Source organism: Carassius auratus, chromosome 38 (assembly GCF_003368295.1).
Source record: "Carassius auratus strain Wakin chromosome 38, ASM336829v1, whole genome shotgun sequence".
Classification (NCBI taxonomy): domain Eukaryota; kingdom Metazoa; phylum Chordata; class Actinopteri; order Cypriniformes; family Cyprinidae; genus Carassius; species Carassius auratus.
The window spans coordinates 11,947,777-11,965,691 of record NC_039280.1 but is presented as its reverse complement, the minus strand read 5'-3'; the positions used below and the strand labels follow the sequence as shown (position 1 = coordinate 11,965,691).

At 37.6% G+C, this 17,915-nt stretch overlaps 1 protein-coding gene across 1 annotated transcript in view; it reads left to right on the top strand.

Moving 5' to 3' along the window:
- LOC113057504 (STE20-like serine/threonine-protein kinase) overlaps positions 1-17,596 on the top strand; it is a 32,581-nt gene extending 14,985 nt beyond the window's left edge. The window contains exons 10-21 of the mRNA XM_026224926.1: positions 157-1,263; positions 1,346-1,476; positions 1,598-1,721; positions 2,012-2,191; positions 6,689-6,781; positions 7,517-7,588; positions 10,899-11,028; positions 11,236-11,360; positions 11,447-11,635; positions 11,727-11,852; positions 13,514-13,627; positions 15,947-17,596. Of these exons, the coding sequence (XP_026080711.1) occupies positions 157-1,263; positions 1,346-1,476; positions 1,598-1,721; positions 2,012-2,191; positions 6,689-6,781; positions 7,517-7,588; positions 10,899-11,028; positions 11,236-11,360; positions 11,447-11,635; positions 11,727-11,852; positions 13,514-13,627; positions 15,947-16,093 (2,538 nt within the window). The 3' untranslated portion in view covers positions 16,094-17,596. The remainder of the gene's footprint in view (positions 1-156; positions 1,264-1,345; positions 1,477-1,597; positions 1,722-2,011; positions 2,192-6,688; positions 6,782-7,516; positions 7,589-10,898; positions 11,029-11,235; positions 11,361-11,446; positions 11,636-11,726; positions 11,853-13,513; positions 13,628-15,946) is intronic.
- The last annotated feature ends 319 nt before the right edge of the window (positions 17,597-17,915 follow it).

Genomic DNA, 17,915 nt, shown 5'->3' with positions numbered 1-17,915 from the left:
CACAACCACTTTAAGAACATAGAAACCCATTCAGACAATTTTAAATTTTCATGATAATATGGTGCCATTGTTTCCAAGCAGAATCCTTTGATTATCTGCAGGCACAGTACACAGTATTTTGTTGCTGCAGCCACTTTGTCTATTTTGTATGTGTAGGTGGTGTCTGGACACAAACGTGCATTATCGGACACCAGCGTCGGCAGCTTGGAGGACGAGAGGCAGTATCAGAACACATCAACTCTCGAGTCAGTCACAGAGAAGGCTGAACCTGAAAGAAAGCCCAGTTCAGAGGATCAAGTTAGTGATAAGACCTCTGACATGATGGCGGATGCCAGCAAACCCAACCATGCTAAGGATGAGAAGGTAAAGGAGGCCAGTCCATCAGACACCAGCACTGAGGAATCACGTTCTGGTGAGAAGGCTATTTCAAAACACCAAGAATCTCCCACACCTGTGACCACAGAAGTAGAAATTTCTGGTCAGCCAAATCCTCAAGTGTCAAATGACACTGTCCTCCAAGAGATCGTAACCGTCAGTGAGGAAACTGGGGAGGAAGAAAAGAAGGAAGTGAAGGTGGAAGAGCAACCAAAGGAGAAACAAGAAGAGTGTAAAGAAACACAGCAAGAAGCCAAAATGCAAAACACCACAGATGATGAAGACAAACCTACCCTGCCTTCAGATATAGCTGAACCAGAGAACAAATCTGATGGGGTTACTGAAGAAGTGATCACAAAACCAATTGAGGTTGCAGAAAAAACTGAAGACAAAATTGAGAAAGAGGAAGAAATTAATAAAAAGGAACCAACAGAAGAGTTAGAGGAGGCGCAAACTGAAATTTCACCAGATGTTTCTACAGAAGAGGTAAAGGAGGATCTTCCTCCAGTGGCAACAGTGGACCAAGAAAAAGCTGGAGATAAGGGTGAGAGTTCAGAACCCAAAGAAGATCTTGCAGCCAAGGGGGTAGATGTAGAAGAGGAAAACATTGTGAATGAATTCCCTGTTGTTGTCATCAATGGTATAAGAGAAGATGAGGTCAGCGCAATGGAGGAACCTCAAGAAGCCCATGAAGACAGACCAGAGATCCAGGAAGCATCTACCATGCCTGAGAGTGACCAGAATGCAGAGGTTGCGAAAGCTGATGTTGAAAAGGAAAAAGACTCTGATTCAGGCAGCAGTTCTGCTGCAGATACTAACAGCATTGACATTAATCTGTCAATCTCCAGCTTCCTCTCCAAAAGCAAAGAAGGATCTCTTTCAGTACAGGTACATATAACTCTGCCCAGATGTGCTTAAAATCAAGGTCCTTGGAGAAAATATCTACATTAAACTTTATTCAATCCTACAGGATATCAAGCGCCAAAAGAAAACACTGAAAAAGACTCGCAAGTTTATGGTCGACGGGGTGGAAGTCAGTGTCACAACATCCAAAATGGTCACCGACAATGACACCAAGAGTGAGGAACTGAGATTTTATAGGTAAATAAACTGTTAGTTACGGTTTCTAGTTATTTTGCAATAGGCAAATGATAGTGTATCTAATAATGCATAAACCATATTTTAGATGGTGAGAAAATGACTTAAATTTGTTGTTTTGTAGGCGTCAGGAGTTACGAGAACTGAGGTTGCTGCAAAAAGAGGAGAAAAGAGCTCAACAGCAGCTTACCGATAAACTACAGCTGCAGAAAGAGCAGCTCTTCAGGCGCTTTGAGCAGGAAATGACGGTCAGCACCCTCTTTACTTCATTAGTTTTGTGTACATTCAACATTGTAATCCATTTTAATCGGAAAGGCATATCGGCATACTTTTTTCAAATTGGCTGATGCCGATGTCTAGATTTTAAGCTTTTATTGGCCGATTACGTTCTGATAATCTTGCATCCCTAGTTCAAAAGTTTTAACAGCCTACCCTGATGATGTCTCAGGGGGATGCAAGCAGAAAGCTCAAAGTAATTGACAGGCATTCGTGGTCTGTAACAGTAATTGAGTATTCCTCTTTCTCACTCTCTCTTTAGGGGAAGAAGCGTCAGTATGACCAAGAGGTGGAGAACCTAGAGAAACAGCAGAAACAGACCATAGAGCGTTTGGAGCAGGACCACACCAACCGGCTAAGAGATGAGGCCAAGAGGATCAAAGCAGAGCAGGACAAGGAGCTCTCCAAGTTCCAGAACATGCTGAAGAACCGCAAAAAAGAGGTAACCGAGAAAGACAGATGCAGAGTCGGATGCACTGTATTTGCTTTGCATGTATTTGTTCACCAGGCCATGAACTGTTAATTGTTGATACTGAGGATGAGCATTTAGGGTAATTTAAAAGCCAGGTACACTAACACTTTAAAAATTTGTTTACACTAATTTATTTTTATATATATTGGGGGTTTAACGATACACGCATTTATATTGAACCATTCTGTATGCATAACAAACCAAACAATTTGTTGGATTAATCCTATTACATATGGAAACCAAAAGAGCTTTAAGTGTGTGAAATATAATGTTCTCAGCAAGGAAGTCCAAACGACATAACAGGCATCGTGCTGTCTGCCCAGTGATAACCTTGCATTGAAAGATAATGATGAAAACAACAGTTATTGGCAGTAGGCCTACTAAAAGGATTTGCAGTTAATTTCCAATTAATGTAGGGCTGTAACATTTTTATTTTTATTAGGCCTGTTATTATTATGAAGTTACTTTTAATAATAAATTAAAATTAAAATTAATTTCCCCCGCCGTATTAGCCTACCGCGTAACTGACGCGCTGTGAGGATAACAAAAGATTAGGTTAATTATTCTTCAATTAAAATGTTTAAAAAGGTCTTTTAAAACGGGTCTATATACAATGAATTATAGTCCTATAATTAAAATATTAACTCCCCAGTCATCAGTTAAAATCAATTACTAAATACTTAGCCTATTTCAAGCACTATCAAAAACAAGACTTCAAGACTTTCAAAAACAACCTGTTTAACATGAAATACATTTCTTGTCTTTTTTTTCACTATGTATGGGCCACAAGAGAAATGTTAAGGAAATAAATAAAAACAGTTAGCTGTATACCGTTATCAGGATATGATGAAGTAGAGTCTTCTCTCGTTGTCTCTGAGAGAATACAAGATGAATCACTTTCGATAATGAATACGATATTGCATAGCTTGTCAGTGATCTACGACTCTGTCTATTAAGTGTTGCTCCATGACTAGATGCACATGATCATATCATTAGATATATCGCCCAGCCCTAGTCAGATGCCGAAAGCTCCATCATTACTCCTTCATTGCGTTTTTACTTTCACTTTCTGCATAGTGAATTGACTAAGATGTGTGACCTGCATAACTCTTGTAAAAAGTTTAAACATTGCTTGTGGATATCCAGTGGCTCGACTTCATGGTTTAAAAGAGAAATATTTCCAACATTGCGACGTAAGCAATTACACCCCCAACTCCCGTAACGAAAACACACCGAGCCATGACACCACTGTGTCGTATCGAACCAAACCCGTGAATTTTGTCAGCCGTTACACCCCTAATATATATACATACATACATATATATACATATATACATATATATTAGTGCTGTCAAACGATTTATGGTGACCAAAATAAGTTTTTGTTTACATAGTATATGTGTGTACACTGTGAATATTTATTATATATAAATAAAAACAAACACGTGCATGCATATATTTATGAAAAAAAATGTTTACAAATTAAATATATATATATATATATATATATATAAATATATATATATATATATAAGAATATGAATATATAAATGTATAAACGTAAATATTTTCAAAATATATACTGCATATGTTTGTATGTGTGCATATTTATCATTTGACAGCACTAAATATATATATTTACATTTCATTAGAGTCTATAGCAGGCAAAGGTGACAATGTATTTGTGAGTTGCATTTGCTAGACAGCTAGTTTGAAGAATGAGTACTTGACTGATGGATTACTCATGCTCATCCCTCATTAGTATGCTTTTGGCATCATTTTTTTCATTCTTGATTTCTGGGGATGCAAATGGCAAACAGACACTATCATTTCGCTAATGTACATTGGCAGCTTTGCTTCTGAATCACAATGCAGCTTCAAATGGAATTGATTTCTTCATCTCTCCTCTTAGACACATCTCAACTGTGTCTCCTGCTTTCATATTCAGACTTGTAAATGCAAAGCAGTTCTTTTCTTATCATGTTATGTTTGCTTTACGAAACTCTGGCTCTCACATTCCATTATCTTCATCCTCATAGAGGCTGCAGGGACCGCTTTAAAGGTTAATTGGGTGCTAAGCAATGGCTCAGTAGCAAAATAAAGGCTCTTTCCATTCCATCTCATCTTCCTCCTGCTGGTGTTTTCAAATGGAGGGATTTCAGTGCATGCATGGCTTCATAACGGGGAGTCTAGTGTGGATCTGTGACTGGTCTTGTTTGCTTTTAGGTGGTGCATGGTGCATTTGCTGTCAAAATCATTAACATTATAATAAAACAGATGTTAGTCGTCTCCCTGTGCATTATCAGGAAGCATGATACATGCTCAGAGCATTTGGCAAACTGTAAATTAGCACTATTAGAGTCTCTTATTTTCTTTCTTTTTGGTTTTGGTTTTTCTTTGGTACTTGTAATAGACAGCTTGCTCTTCTCTAATGCTGTCATATGCATGAACAGAGTGCCTTAATGGGTTTAGATAAGACAATGTCTCGTTTTCTCTCCCTCTTTCTCCCTTTCATGACACTGTTCAAATATTTCTTGATATTTATTATTTCTACCTATCAAGTGATGACATTATTATTTTTACTGAAAGCAAGTTCCATTTAAAATGTACTGTTTTTGATATTATGCTTTTGTAAATGTCACTAATTATGTTGCCTGTGTGAGTGTGATGTAATGATTGGAGATCAGTGCTGTGGTGAAGGGCCTCTTCTCTTGATAGGAACACACTGTATTTATAGACTTTAAGTTTCCTTTCATTTAAAAAATACTGTTAAAATTGACCTTCATTTCAAGATGCACACCTCAGTTGCAGAGCGGCAGATAAAGTAATATATACAGTACCATTTAAAAGTTTGGGGGTTAGTATGATTCAAATTATGCTCACCCAAGGATGCATTAAATCAAAAGTGACAGTGAAGACAGATGGTTATTCCAAATAAATGATGTTTTTCAACTTTGCTCATCAAATATTCCTGAAAAGTATCATTATTTTCACAAACACTTTAAGCAGCGCAGCTGTTTTAACATTGATTTTGATTTTAAATGTTTCTGGAGCAACAAATCAGGGTATTAGGATGGTTTTTGAAGGATCATGTGACACTAATGTAATGGGGTAATGACTGCTGAAATGAGAAATGAGTTTTCCCATTACAGAAATAAATTGTATGTAAAATATGTTAAAATATGAAATAGTTACTTAAAACTGTGGTCGTATTTTAATAAAAAATCTGATAAAATAAATGCACCCACTTTTAATTGCAAATGTGAGCATAAGAGACATCTTTTTAAAACAAAACAAAAAAATCGGTAACACTTTAGAATAAGGTTCCATTAGTTAATGTTAGTTAATGTATTAATTAACATGAACAAACAATGAATAATACATTTATTACTGTATTTATTCATCTTCGTTAATGTTAGTTAATGAAAATACAGTTATTCATTGTTAGTTCATGGTAATTCACAGTGCATTAACTAATGTTAACAAGCACAACTTTTGATTTAAATAATGCATTTGTAAATGTTGAAATTAACATGAACTAAGACTTATAAATGCTGTAGAAGGATTGTTCTTGCTTAGTTCATGTTAACGAAAGTAGTTAACTAACATTAACTAATGGAACCTTATTCTAAAGTGTTACCAAAAAATCTTACTGAACCCAAGCAATTTAATGTTAGTTTATATGAAGCAATAATGTATTTACTTTTAGAATGGAAAAAATAATGCTCATGTTGTGTAATATTTATTCAAATAAATGTATTTACTAAAAAAATCCCTTTTATTAATTTGATATTTAGACATGGCAGTCAGGCAATGAAAATCATTTTAGTTGATTAATCGTGCTGGGTTGGTCTACATACTTTATTGCTTTGTCGTTAAAAGTAAGTGTTAATGTTTTCAGTTGAACAGTGACAGGCATTTTGAGAACGAAGGCAGTCTAGGGTCAGTTCAACCATTTTGTCTCCCCCAGCAAAATAACTCTCTGCATCCTGACAATTTGACATTTTGACGCTTGACTTCTCAGGCTGATCTGCGGAAAACAATGACCTGCTGCTGACAAAACAGTTCAGCTTCCTTCACAAAAACGTAAATGCCAGCAATATAGAAGTGTGCATCTTTTAGAGATTACTTTGAAAGGATCTATACTCTGATGGCTGTGGAGGTAAAAAGGGGATTTATTTTAGCAGTTGTTATTGGGCTTTCACTGTTCTTCAGCTTCTGAACATCTCTTCCCGGCAGTGGCTGATCATGGACTATTGGAATCATCTTTATATTAACTGCTAACCCAGTCAGAAATCATCAGTGGTTTGGGGATGATTACCTCTCAAATACTAATCCTTTCGTCATGGTAGTAAATTAACCCTTCCTGGCATATTTTGCATGACAGTCTTGGACTAATGAATTACATAATCAGACCCTATGCAAGTCAAGCCTTCATTCCCAACAGTCTGCATGCTCACACTGTAGGTCAAACAAGAGGTCGGAATGTCCCCTAAACACTTGAGAAAAGAGCTCATGAAACGCTTAAAGGAAGACCTAGCAGTCGTTCAACATGAAGAGGTAATTTAGTAACCAGCTACTATTTTTACACTTTCACTTCTGTTTTCTGCTCCTCTGGTCTTCAACTATAAGACTGACTAAAATCAAAGTTATTCCATGGATTTTCTATTGAAAAATAAATTGTCATGGCCATTAATGGACACTGTGTCCTGTTCTTTCTGATGGCTGTTCTGATGGCTCATCGACTTCCTATCTATGTTATAAAAGGCCCAAACACGGAGCAGATGCAGAGATGAGTTTATATAACGCAACATCTGCTGCAAATGGTGAAACTGAAAACACCAGATCATAAATTGCTGGTGTGTAAAAGAACACGGTGCTTTTCACTGAAAAATGCAGCTTGATTTTTATGCACCTGTTAAAAATGTGGGTAGCTAAAGTAGCCAAACAGGTTTAAAAAAGAGGGAGGGTATTCACACTTTGGCCACATAGGATGTTGCATTGATCTCGAGGAGTAAAACAGACTAACGATGACTGCTGCATCTCATCACGCATGTCAAGGACAACAGCTGCACTAACTGATCGAGGTCCTTCAGACTCGCCAGCTGCTCAACCCGCTCTCCGTCCATCATCTGGAAGAACTCATTTCACTGCACGTGACCCAGGAAACTAACAGATTTCTGCAATGCAATGAGAAGACTAGATGATATTGTGCGATATGTTGCTATACGCTTGAGTGCTGGTGTGTGTCCCCTGTTCCTGACGTGGTGGAGTTGGCTGTGTTTTGCTCCACAGGCTGTGGCCCAGGTTATGATACAGTCTTTTCAGTTGTCCTCATGTGCTCTGTTCAACGCTCAGATGCAGGATGTAAGTCTCCACTCTCCTCATGACTCAACCCTCTCACATGTGCCCGTCCGTCACACAAGATACAGAGCAGATGCACACACAAATGCACATAACCGCTGTAATAGCTTAGCTAACTTATAGTTTAGTAATTAAAATAGCATTAGCTAACAAACTATAAAACAGGACAAAATAGGCCATAAAATGATATGCAGTGCAGTACGAAAATGCAAGTTGTCAGCTCATCTCTTTGGAAGTTCACTTGAGCCTGTCTAGAATCCGAACACTTTTGTCACATCTGAATTACAGTATATATTTGCTGAGTGAGTCTAGCAGAACTGATCTGATTATGTTCAAGACGATTCCACTGAAGCACATCCCTCTGTAACCGTGCAGTAGTGTTTGAATGTGATGTGGACGGCACATGCGGGCAGGAAGGTGCTCTGTTGTTTTGGAGTGCTGTCGCCTGTGTTGCTGCAGTGTCTCAGTATCTCTTCTATCCGCTCACTCTCTCGTACTGTTACTGAAACTCTAGTCAAGTTTCTGTGCGTCACCTGTGCTGCTTTTTTCTCTGTGCCACTGAAGGCCAAGTTTAAAGCAGTCGAAGATCAGGATGACTTTTGAAATGCATAATGAAGATTATTATTATTATTTAATATTATTGTATCAGCTTATAAATGATGTATATGTTAACAATATTGCTGTGGTTAAGTCATATTTCAGTGTTATTATACATGTCCTTGAGGCAGGCTCATATGGATCTGAAATCTGCTCAGGTTTGACAGAATTAGAATTAAATTTGTAAAACTATACAAATACGTTCACTACCACTCAATTGACTGTGGTCAGTAAAAATGGTAGTTTTTTAAAGAAATGTAATACTTTTTATTGAGTTAAGGATGTATTAAATTGATCAAGTGACAGTGAATACATATCAAACAGAGGAATGCATTGTTTAAAAAAATATATTTTTACTTTCTATTAATCAAAGAATTGATTTCTAAGAAAAATAAGCAACAACTGTCTTCAACATTGATTATAATAAGAAATGTTTTATGAACAACGCCAAGTCAGCATATTAGAATGATTTACAGTATTGTTCAAAATAATAGCAGTACAATGTGACTAACCAGAATAATCAAGGTTTTTCGTATATTTTTTTATTGCTACGTGGCAAACAAGTTACCAGTAGGTTCAGTAGATTGTCAGAAAACAAACAAGACCCAGCATTCATGATATGCACGCTCTTAAGGCTGTGCAATTGGGCAATTAGTTGAAAGGGGTGTGTTCAAAAAAATAGCAGTGTGGCATTCAATCACTGAGGTCATAAATTTTGTGAAGAAACAGGTGTGAATCAGGTGGCCCCTATTTAAGGATGAAGCCAACACTTGTTGAACATGCATTTGAAAGCTGAGGAAAATGGGTCGTTCAAGACATTGTTCAGAAGAACAGCGTACTTTGATTAAAAAGTTGATTAGAGAGGGGAAAACCTATAAAGAGGTGCAAAAAATGATAGGCTGTTCAGCTAAAATGATCTCCAATGCCTTAAAATGGAGAGCAAAACCAGAGAGACGTGGAAGAAAACGGAAGACAACCATCAAAATGGATAGAAGAATAACCAGAATGGCAAAGGCTCAGCCAATGATCACCTCCAGGATGATCAAAGACAGTCTGGAGTTACCTGTAAGTACTGTGACAGTTAGAAGACGTCTGTGTGAAGCTAATCTATTTTCAAGAATCCCCCGCAAAGTCCCTCTGTTAAAAAAAAAGGCATGTGCAGAAGAGGTTACAATTTGCCAAAGAACACATCAACTGGCCTAAAGAGAAATGGAGGAACATTTTGTGGACTGATGAGAGTAAAATTGTTCTTTTTGGGTCCAAGGGCCACAGGCAGTTTGTGAGACGACCCCCAAACTCTGAATTCAAGCCACAGTACACAGTGAAGACAGTGAAGCATGGAGGTGCAAGCATCATGATATGGGCATGTTTCTCCTACTATGGTGTTGGGCCTATTTATCGCATACCAGGGATCATGGATCAGTTTGCATATGTTAAAATACTTGAAGAGGTCATGTTGCCCTATGCTGAAGAGGACATGCCCTTGAAATGGTTGTTTCAACAAGACAATGACCCAAAACACACTAGTAAACGGGCAAAGTCTTGGTTCCAAACCAACAAAATTAATGTTATGGAGTGGCCAGCCCAATCTCCAGACCTTAATCCAATTGAGAACTTGTGGGGGTGATATCAAAAATGCTGTTTCTGAAGCAAAACCAAGAAATGTGAATCAATTGTGGAATGTTGTTAAAGAATCATGGAGTGGAATAACAGCTGAGAGGTGCCACAAGTTGGTTGACTCCATGCCACACAGATGTCAAGCAGTTTTAAAAAACTGTGGTCATACAACTAAATATTAGTTTAGTGATTCACAGGATTGCTAAATCCCAGAAAAAAAAAATGTTTGTACAAAATAGTTTTTGAGTTTGTACAGTCAAAGGTAGACACTGCTATTTTTTTGAACACACCCCTTTCAACTAATTGCCCAATTGCACAGCCTTAAGAGCGTGCATATCATGAATGCTGGGTCTTGTTTGTTTTCTGACAATCTACTGAACCTACTGGTAACTTGTTTGCCACGTAGCAATAAAAAATATACTAAAAACCTTGATTATTCTGGTTAGTCACATTGTACTGCTATTATTTTGAACAATACTGTATGAAGGATCACGTGACACTGAAGACTGGAGTAACATCTGCTGAAAATGTAGCTTTGCCATTAGAGAAATAAGTTACATTTAAAAAAAAAAGATATTAATAGAGATGTTATTTTATTTTGTGTTATTATTTTAATATTTCACAATAGTACTGTTTGCACAGTATTTTTGATCAAATAATAAGAGATTTTTTTGCGTTCATTAAATTGTTTGTTCACTTAAGCTTTCAGCAATTGTAGTAACATTTAACCATGTTTTACTCCATCCTGATAATTCCCAAATCAGCAGAGAAAATATGATAAAAATTCAGTCTGGGCCTACCTTAAGGTTATGTTACGCTGTACTGTGACTTTAAATGTATTGTTATTCTGTTCTCTAGTTACATCCTTTCACAAATCTTTATCCATTTATCATGAATTATAAATGTTTTCTCTTTGTTAAATGGTTTAAGTGTGTGACTTTGCTCTTAATGCAGTGTTATCAGTGATCTTTGACTGCTTCCCCTTGGAGCATGACCATGTACAGTTACTAATTTATAATCCCCGTTGTTTCTATACCCGATTCCTCCTCTTCCTTCCTTTCTTGCTCTCTCTTGTTCTCTCTTCACCCATCTCTCTTAGGAGCAAGAGTTTCTCCAGAAGCAGCAGCAGGAGCTGGATGGAGCTCTGAAAAAGATCATTCAGCAGCACAAACTAGAGATCGCCACTATTGAGAGAGACTGTCTCAACCACAAGCAGCAGCTCATGAGAGGTCAGGTGACACCCAGATCTCATTTGATGAGACGTGCATGTGAAAATGATTCCAGACATGTGTTGCGATTTGCCGTCTATGATGTGTAATGAGCTTTATGACTTCATGTCTGCACAACATGTCTAAACCTGCATGGGGTTGAACGGTCTGGTTCTAATGGCCGAGACTTAATCTATTTCCTCTTTTCTTTTGCTCGCAAACCTGCAGCTCGAGAGGCAGCCATGTGGGAGCTGGAGGAGCGCCACCTGCAGGAGAAACACCAGTTGCTGAAGCAGCAGCTGAAGGATCAATACTTCATGCAGAGACATCAGCTCCTCAAAAGGCATGACCAGGTGAGACTTGACTGTCAATCTATTCAAAGATGGTTATGTTTTGTAGCCACTCTTTGACTGTTTATTCCCACACAACGGGTCATCAGGAGAAGGAGCAGATGCAGGGCTATAACCAGCGGCTGATAGAGGAGATGAAGAACAGGCAGGCACAGGAAAAAACTCGACTGCCCAAGATCCAGCGCAGTGAAGCCAAGACCCGTATGGCGATGTTTAAAAAGAGCCTGCGGATCACTGGATCGGGAACACCAGAGCAGGACAGAGAGAAGATCAAACAGGTCAGACCCTCGGTCAGGAAGCTTTGGTAAAGATCAGAGGAATCAGACTTGTGTTCAAACCTGAGGGTGTTTTCTGCTTTATTTCGAGCAGTTTGCCACTCAGGAGGACAAGAGACAGAAGAATGAGAGACTTCATCAGCATCAGAAGCATGAGAACCAGATGAGAGACCTGCAGCTGCAGTGTGACTCCAACATCAGAGAACTACAACAGATGCAGGTCACATATATAACACACATATACAATCTTACTGTCAACCTCTTTCCTTGGTGCCTGCATTTTCAATTACTGCATTTTCCGGACTATAAGTCCCACTTTTTTTCATAGTTTGGCTGGTCCTGCGACTTATAGTCAGGTGTAGGGCTGTCACTTTTCGTTCGAAAATTGACTGCACAATCGGTCGGACCAACCAAAAAAAGTTTTGAAAATGAAAGTAGGGAATCGATTTTAACCGGGCTTGCGCTCCGGTTTGCGAGGTAAATGAGTGGTCATGTGATGTGTTTCGATTAGTGCGAGAAAGATGCGAAAATGGATGTTGAGTAGGTGCAACGGAGGCTTGCCTCTGGCGAATATGTTTTGGTTGCACCAGCAACTCAAGCAAAGTCTGAGGTTTGGAAAAGTTTTAACCATGTTTATAATGAGAATAATGAGTGAATAATGACACACCATCAGTGAGTGCAGGAACGCGATGAAGCCCTCTACAGTGGATTCAATCATTTTCCTCCACAAAAACATGTAGACTTAGCCTAATTTCTTTGAGTTAAGGTTTTTCAAATTATAACTATATATTCATTGAGTGTTAAATGCATAATGTTGACAGAGTAGCCTATATACACGAATGTTGGTCTTATTCTTTTATTAAATGTCAACTGCTAGTGGCAAAGCAAATCCGGCGAAGTCTTTATCTTAATTTCGTTATTGCCAAATACCCATCTTAATTTTAAATTTATCTTAATTTAATTGGTTAAAAAAGACTCGTTTTATTGGTGCGTTGGTCTATTTAAATGCTAAATGCCTATAAAAAATATTTTATGCCGATTTAGAGTGATGAAATGTTACGATGTTACAGAGGACTTACTTTATTTCTTTATTCCAACTTCCAAGTGGCCTAGTCTACATTAGTTATGAATAAATTATGTTAAAACATGTATAGATGACTCATTCTTGACAAAAGGCAAAAGGGCTGTGTGTGTGCGCACATATTTTAATGTCGGACTGTAAACGGGTTTGGGCTTTTCAAAAGCTGTCAATCAAAATGTACTTGTTGGGCTCAGGCCGAAATCTGTCGGGCTCGGGTCCTGTCGGGCCTAACTTTTAAGGCCCGATTACAGCTCTAATGCCTATAAATAAGAAATATTGCTGACTTGTGTGTTTCCAGCGCTCTCTTTACGTTCATCTGTTATTTGGCGTTGAAAAAGCAAACTGTCTTTTTTTTTTTTACATGGAAAATCGATTTTACAATCGATTCAATGAAGGCTTATGTAAAAATCGAAAAAGCTTTTTTCACAAAAGTGACACCCCTAGTCAGGTGCGACTTATCAAAATTAATTTGACATGCACCAAGAGAAAACATGACCGTCTACAGCCGCGAGAGGGCGCTCTATGCTGCTCAGTGCTCCTGTAGCCTACCCCAGAGTGCCCTCCCCCGGCTGTAGACGGTCATGTTTTCTCTTGGTGCTTGGTTCTAAATAAATGCGACTTATAGTCCAGTGCGACTTATATATGTTTTTTTCCTCATCATCACGTATTTTTGGACTGATGCGACGTATACTTAGGTGTGACTTATAGTCCGAAAAATACGGTACATTTACTTTTAAATTACATTATGCTGCCCTCTTTCTTTGGTTGTAACGTCTGATTTGTTGTCTTTTTGCTGTCAGAATGAGAAATGCCACCTCCTGATTGAGCATGAGACTCAAAAGCTGAAGGAACTGGATGAGGAGCACGGTCAGGAGCTGAAAGACTGGAGGGAGAAGCTTCGTCCAAGGAAGAAGGTATTCGGTTTTCATTTCATTCATTCATCATTTCAAGAACATTTAAAATATAAATCAAACCTATATATATACTCGTATACAATCACCTGCAACTTTATTAGGTACACCTGTTCAATTGATTGGTAACACAAATTGCTAATCAGCCAATCACATGTCAGCAACTCAATGCATTTAGGCATCTAGATGTGGTGAAGATGACTTGCTGAAGTTCAAACCTAGCACCAGAATGGGGACGAAACTGGAATTAAGTGACTTTGTACATGAAATGGTTGTTGGTGCCAGATGGCCTGGTCTGAGTATTTCAAAAACTGCTGATCTACTGGGATTTTCACAAATGCCTTGTTGATGTCAGAGGAGAATGGGCAGACTGGTTAGAAATGATAGAAAGGAAACAGTAACTCAAATAACCACTTGTTAGAAACGAGGTATGCAGAATACCATCTGTGAACGCACAACACGTCGAACCCTGAGTTACAGCAGCAGAAGGCCACACCGGGTGCCGCTCATGTCAGCTAAGTACAGGAAACGGAGGCTACAATTCGCACAGGCTCACTAAAATACAAAATAACCGATATGAAAATATGCTGCCTGGTCTGATGAGTCTCGATTTCTACTGCGACATTCAGATGGTAGGGTCAGAATTTGGCATAAAGAACATGAAAGAATGAATCCATCCTGCCTTGTCTCAACAGTTCTGGCTGGTGGTGATGTAATGGTGTGGGGATATTTTCTTGACACACTTTGGGCCCCTTTGTACCATTTGAGCATCTTTTAAATGTCACAACTTACCTGAGTATTGTTGCTGACCATGTCCATCCCTTTATGACCACCTTGTACCCATCTTCTGATGGCTACTTCCAGCAGGATAATGCTCCACGTCACAAAGCTCAAATCATCTTAGAATGGTCTCTTGAACATGACAATGAGTTCAATTTACTCAAATGTTTTTTTTTTCTTTCACAATATATGTTCAAAAGAAGATTTTAAGCAAATATTAGAATTAGATCTCAGTACTCTGGAATGATAATGTGCATAGACTTGCACAGACTAGTCGAGTGATCGACTACTTCAACCACTAGTCGGCGCTGTCGGAAACAATCGACTACTCGAGCATGCATCAACCATAATGCATGCACAGAGTTTGCAAGTACACTTGAAATTTCTTATTCCTTGTAGCTGTTACTTTCTATGACTTTGTTGCATGTAAAATTAAAATATGTCATGTAATAATTAGGGGTGTTCCCGAAGCAGAATACTTTATTTGTAATGGCACGGATAATGTCTTCAAAAACTAACAAGGAATAATTCTGCCTGAATATTCGGCTGAAGCGGGCACAGTCTGGTGTTTGCTAGATAACAGTTGAGTCAGGGGATCAGTGCAATATTATACACAGACCACTAAAGTCACGTAATTGAGTGTGAAGTGAATGAATGCAAACTTTATGAATGAAAAGAGTGCAAATCAAACACAGCATTGCTGTTTGCTCTCTGTGCATCTCTCAGAAATCAGAGCTTGGCAAGAGTAATATCACCTATAATAATACATCATAAATGTTTTATTATGTTTATTTAAAATGCAATGATTTAAACCTTAGGCTATGATATGAAACGAATGAATGGAACAAGCATCAAACAGCCGCGTTGTGCGTCAGTCTTTTAAAAAACAAACCAGTTCTCTCTAAAGAGTAGGCTAATAATCAACTTAGATACAGATACATTTTCTACTTGACCTACATGTTTGCATCTTTATCTTTTGCTGGTTTGCCTGGCACATGCACATTTGTTTAGGGAAGTTCACAAAAAACTCGCTTAAAGAGTAATGAAAATGTGCGCATTGAATTGATTCAGTAGTGTTCAAATGATCACTAAACGTTTGCCATGACATCTCTCTGCTTGCATGATAAATATATTTTTAGAAATTAATAATTATTTATTATGAGCCTACTAACTGTATGACGTTCTATCTGAATGCAGATACGAATAATTTTGTGATTGTTACAGATGCAAATACAGATACAAATACTGGCTGTTACATGAAAATTTAAATATGTCATATGTCATAAGTTTATTTTTTATTTATTTTTTTTTAATATGCAATTGTTGCATTAGGCAATTAATTAATAAGCGTTCATTGATAAGAACTATTTCATGTATATTTATTTACAGTAGCATGAACAGCGAGTAGTCGAGTATTTTTTAAATAAGAATTCGACTCGCAGAAATCAGTAGACGTGCAACTCCTAGTGCCATCTCATATTTTGAGTAGGACTAATCTTTGTAAATGCACATACTTTATAATTCTCTCCTGCTCTCTCTTAGGCTCTGGAGGAAGAGTTCACACGTAAAATGCAGGAACAGGAAGTCTTCTTTAAGATGAGCGGAGAGTCCGAATGCCTCAACCCAACCGCCCAGAGCAGAGTCTCTAAATTCTACCCCATTCCCAGTGTGCACTCCTCCGGCTCTTAATCTTCACTGAGCTTTATCTAAAGTGAGGAGAGCTGTTCCAGTCAAGAGCCCATTAGCCTTTTAAAGGTATGAAATCAGAATAGATGTCACGGGGTTGATATGAAATTCCAGAAAACCTGAAAGTTGGAATCGTACAGTGATGAAGGACAAACCCCATGCATTACCTACACATGCTTTTTTGCCACATTGCATCGAACGGATTAACACTTTAGTTTTCTGTATGTTGTCTTCTTGTCACGTTAATTTTTGCTTGAGACATTAGCACAAATTAGCAGTGAATACACTCAGGCAATATCATCTTGTCTGTGGAATACATGCATGAAAAAGCCTTAATGAAGGTCACTGATGCCCATAACAAACAAAACATCACAAAAATTAAACCACTTAAATGGTGATAGGTCATATTTAACAGGACACGTGGACAGTAGTCACTGTTAAACTCAATTCTCTAAATGTTCAAATGAAGCTTCAGTACTGTTTGGGCTTGTAGCAGCTGTTATATGTTGTATTTCTTGAATACTCTGGCCTATTCTGTTTTTAATGTCCACGTAAAGATACTTTTAAAACAAACTACTCTTTTTAACCTTTTCTTTTACTATTTGACTTATGGTGAAAGATATTTGCAGACAAGGAATGTAACCCGTAAGATGACATTGCACACTTTAAAGCAAAAACATACGCAGTAGTGATCTCTTTAGTGCATTTTGAAGGAAACAAATATTTGTATACAATGATGTCTCTCTCATCTGGCAAGTCACTTTGTGGTCCAGAGGACCCAAGTTTATTTTTTTATAAACAAGTTAATTTTACATCTTTGAAGAAGAATAAGGCAGTCTTTGCCTTCTTGAATGTTTCATATATGGTGTTAGAAAGTTATTTATAGATTTAACTTTTTATTGTTCGTTTTTATTTTTCCTGTTTCATCAATATATATACGGGCAGTATGAACTTGCACATGTTAGATGGTTTATCTGCAGTTTAGTGTCTTTTAATTTTTTTTTATTAAAGGGGACAATGTGCCCTTCTTTGATCGATGTAGAGCAGTGTTTAGTCCATTGCAGTCTGCAGAAGTGCTTCAGTGGGAAGAGATGAATGTTTCTCACTGTTGCAGAGGACTTTTCATCTGATTCAAGCTCTATTTTTGATAAAACGTTTTGTGCAAGAAATTACACACCTGTATCTTATCCATAATATGACATGCTGTGCTCATATACTTTTTGCATGCTGAAAGAAATCCAAAATGCTGTAATTTAACAGAGGCATGAACTTTTTGAATAGACGATGCATTTTACAAAGGCTGGTTCTAAAAGTTAGTATTTGCACAAAGAGTGCATTAAACATCAGGATAGTTGTTTAGAGACAGAAAACTGCTGACCTTAAGTTCCTTCAGCAATTTGATGGAATATCTGATGCATATTTTTGGTCAGTTTAAGTTTCTAATTGCTTGTATCCATTGGTATGCTGTAATAATGCTGTAAATAAAACTCATTGTATTTTCTTTGATTCGTTTGGTGTGTTTTTTTTTTTTTGTAGCTCAGTATCGAAACCGTTTGGGTAGGAGTAAAATCATACTCCATTCTTTGTTACACATTCAGTGGCTTTTTACTTATAATAACTCACATTAAAGCACATTTTCAAAAAAAAAAACAAGTGTTTAAGACCCTTTTGTTAGTGTACCAAAAAGAAAAAAAAATTCCAAACATCACCATAGGCAAGATTCATACAATACAACAACAACAACAAAAAAAACAAGGCAATTAGGTATTCCACTACTGGGTAAAAAGTGCTATATTAAATGTAAGCTAATGAAAACTAAGACTGA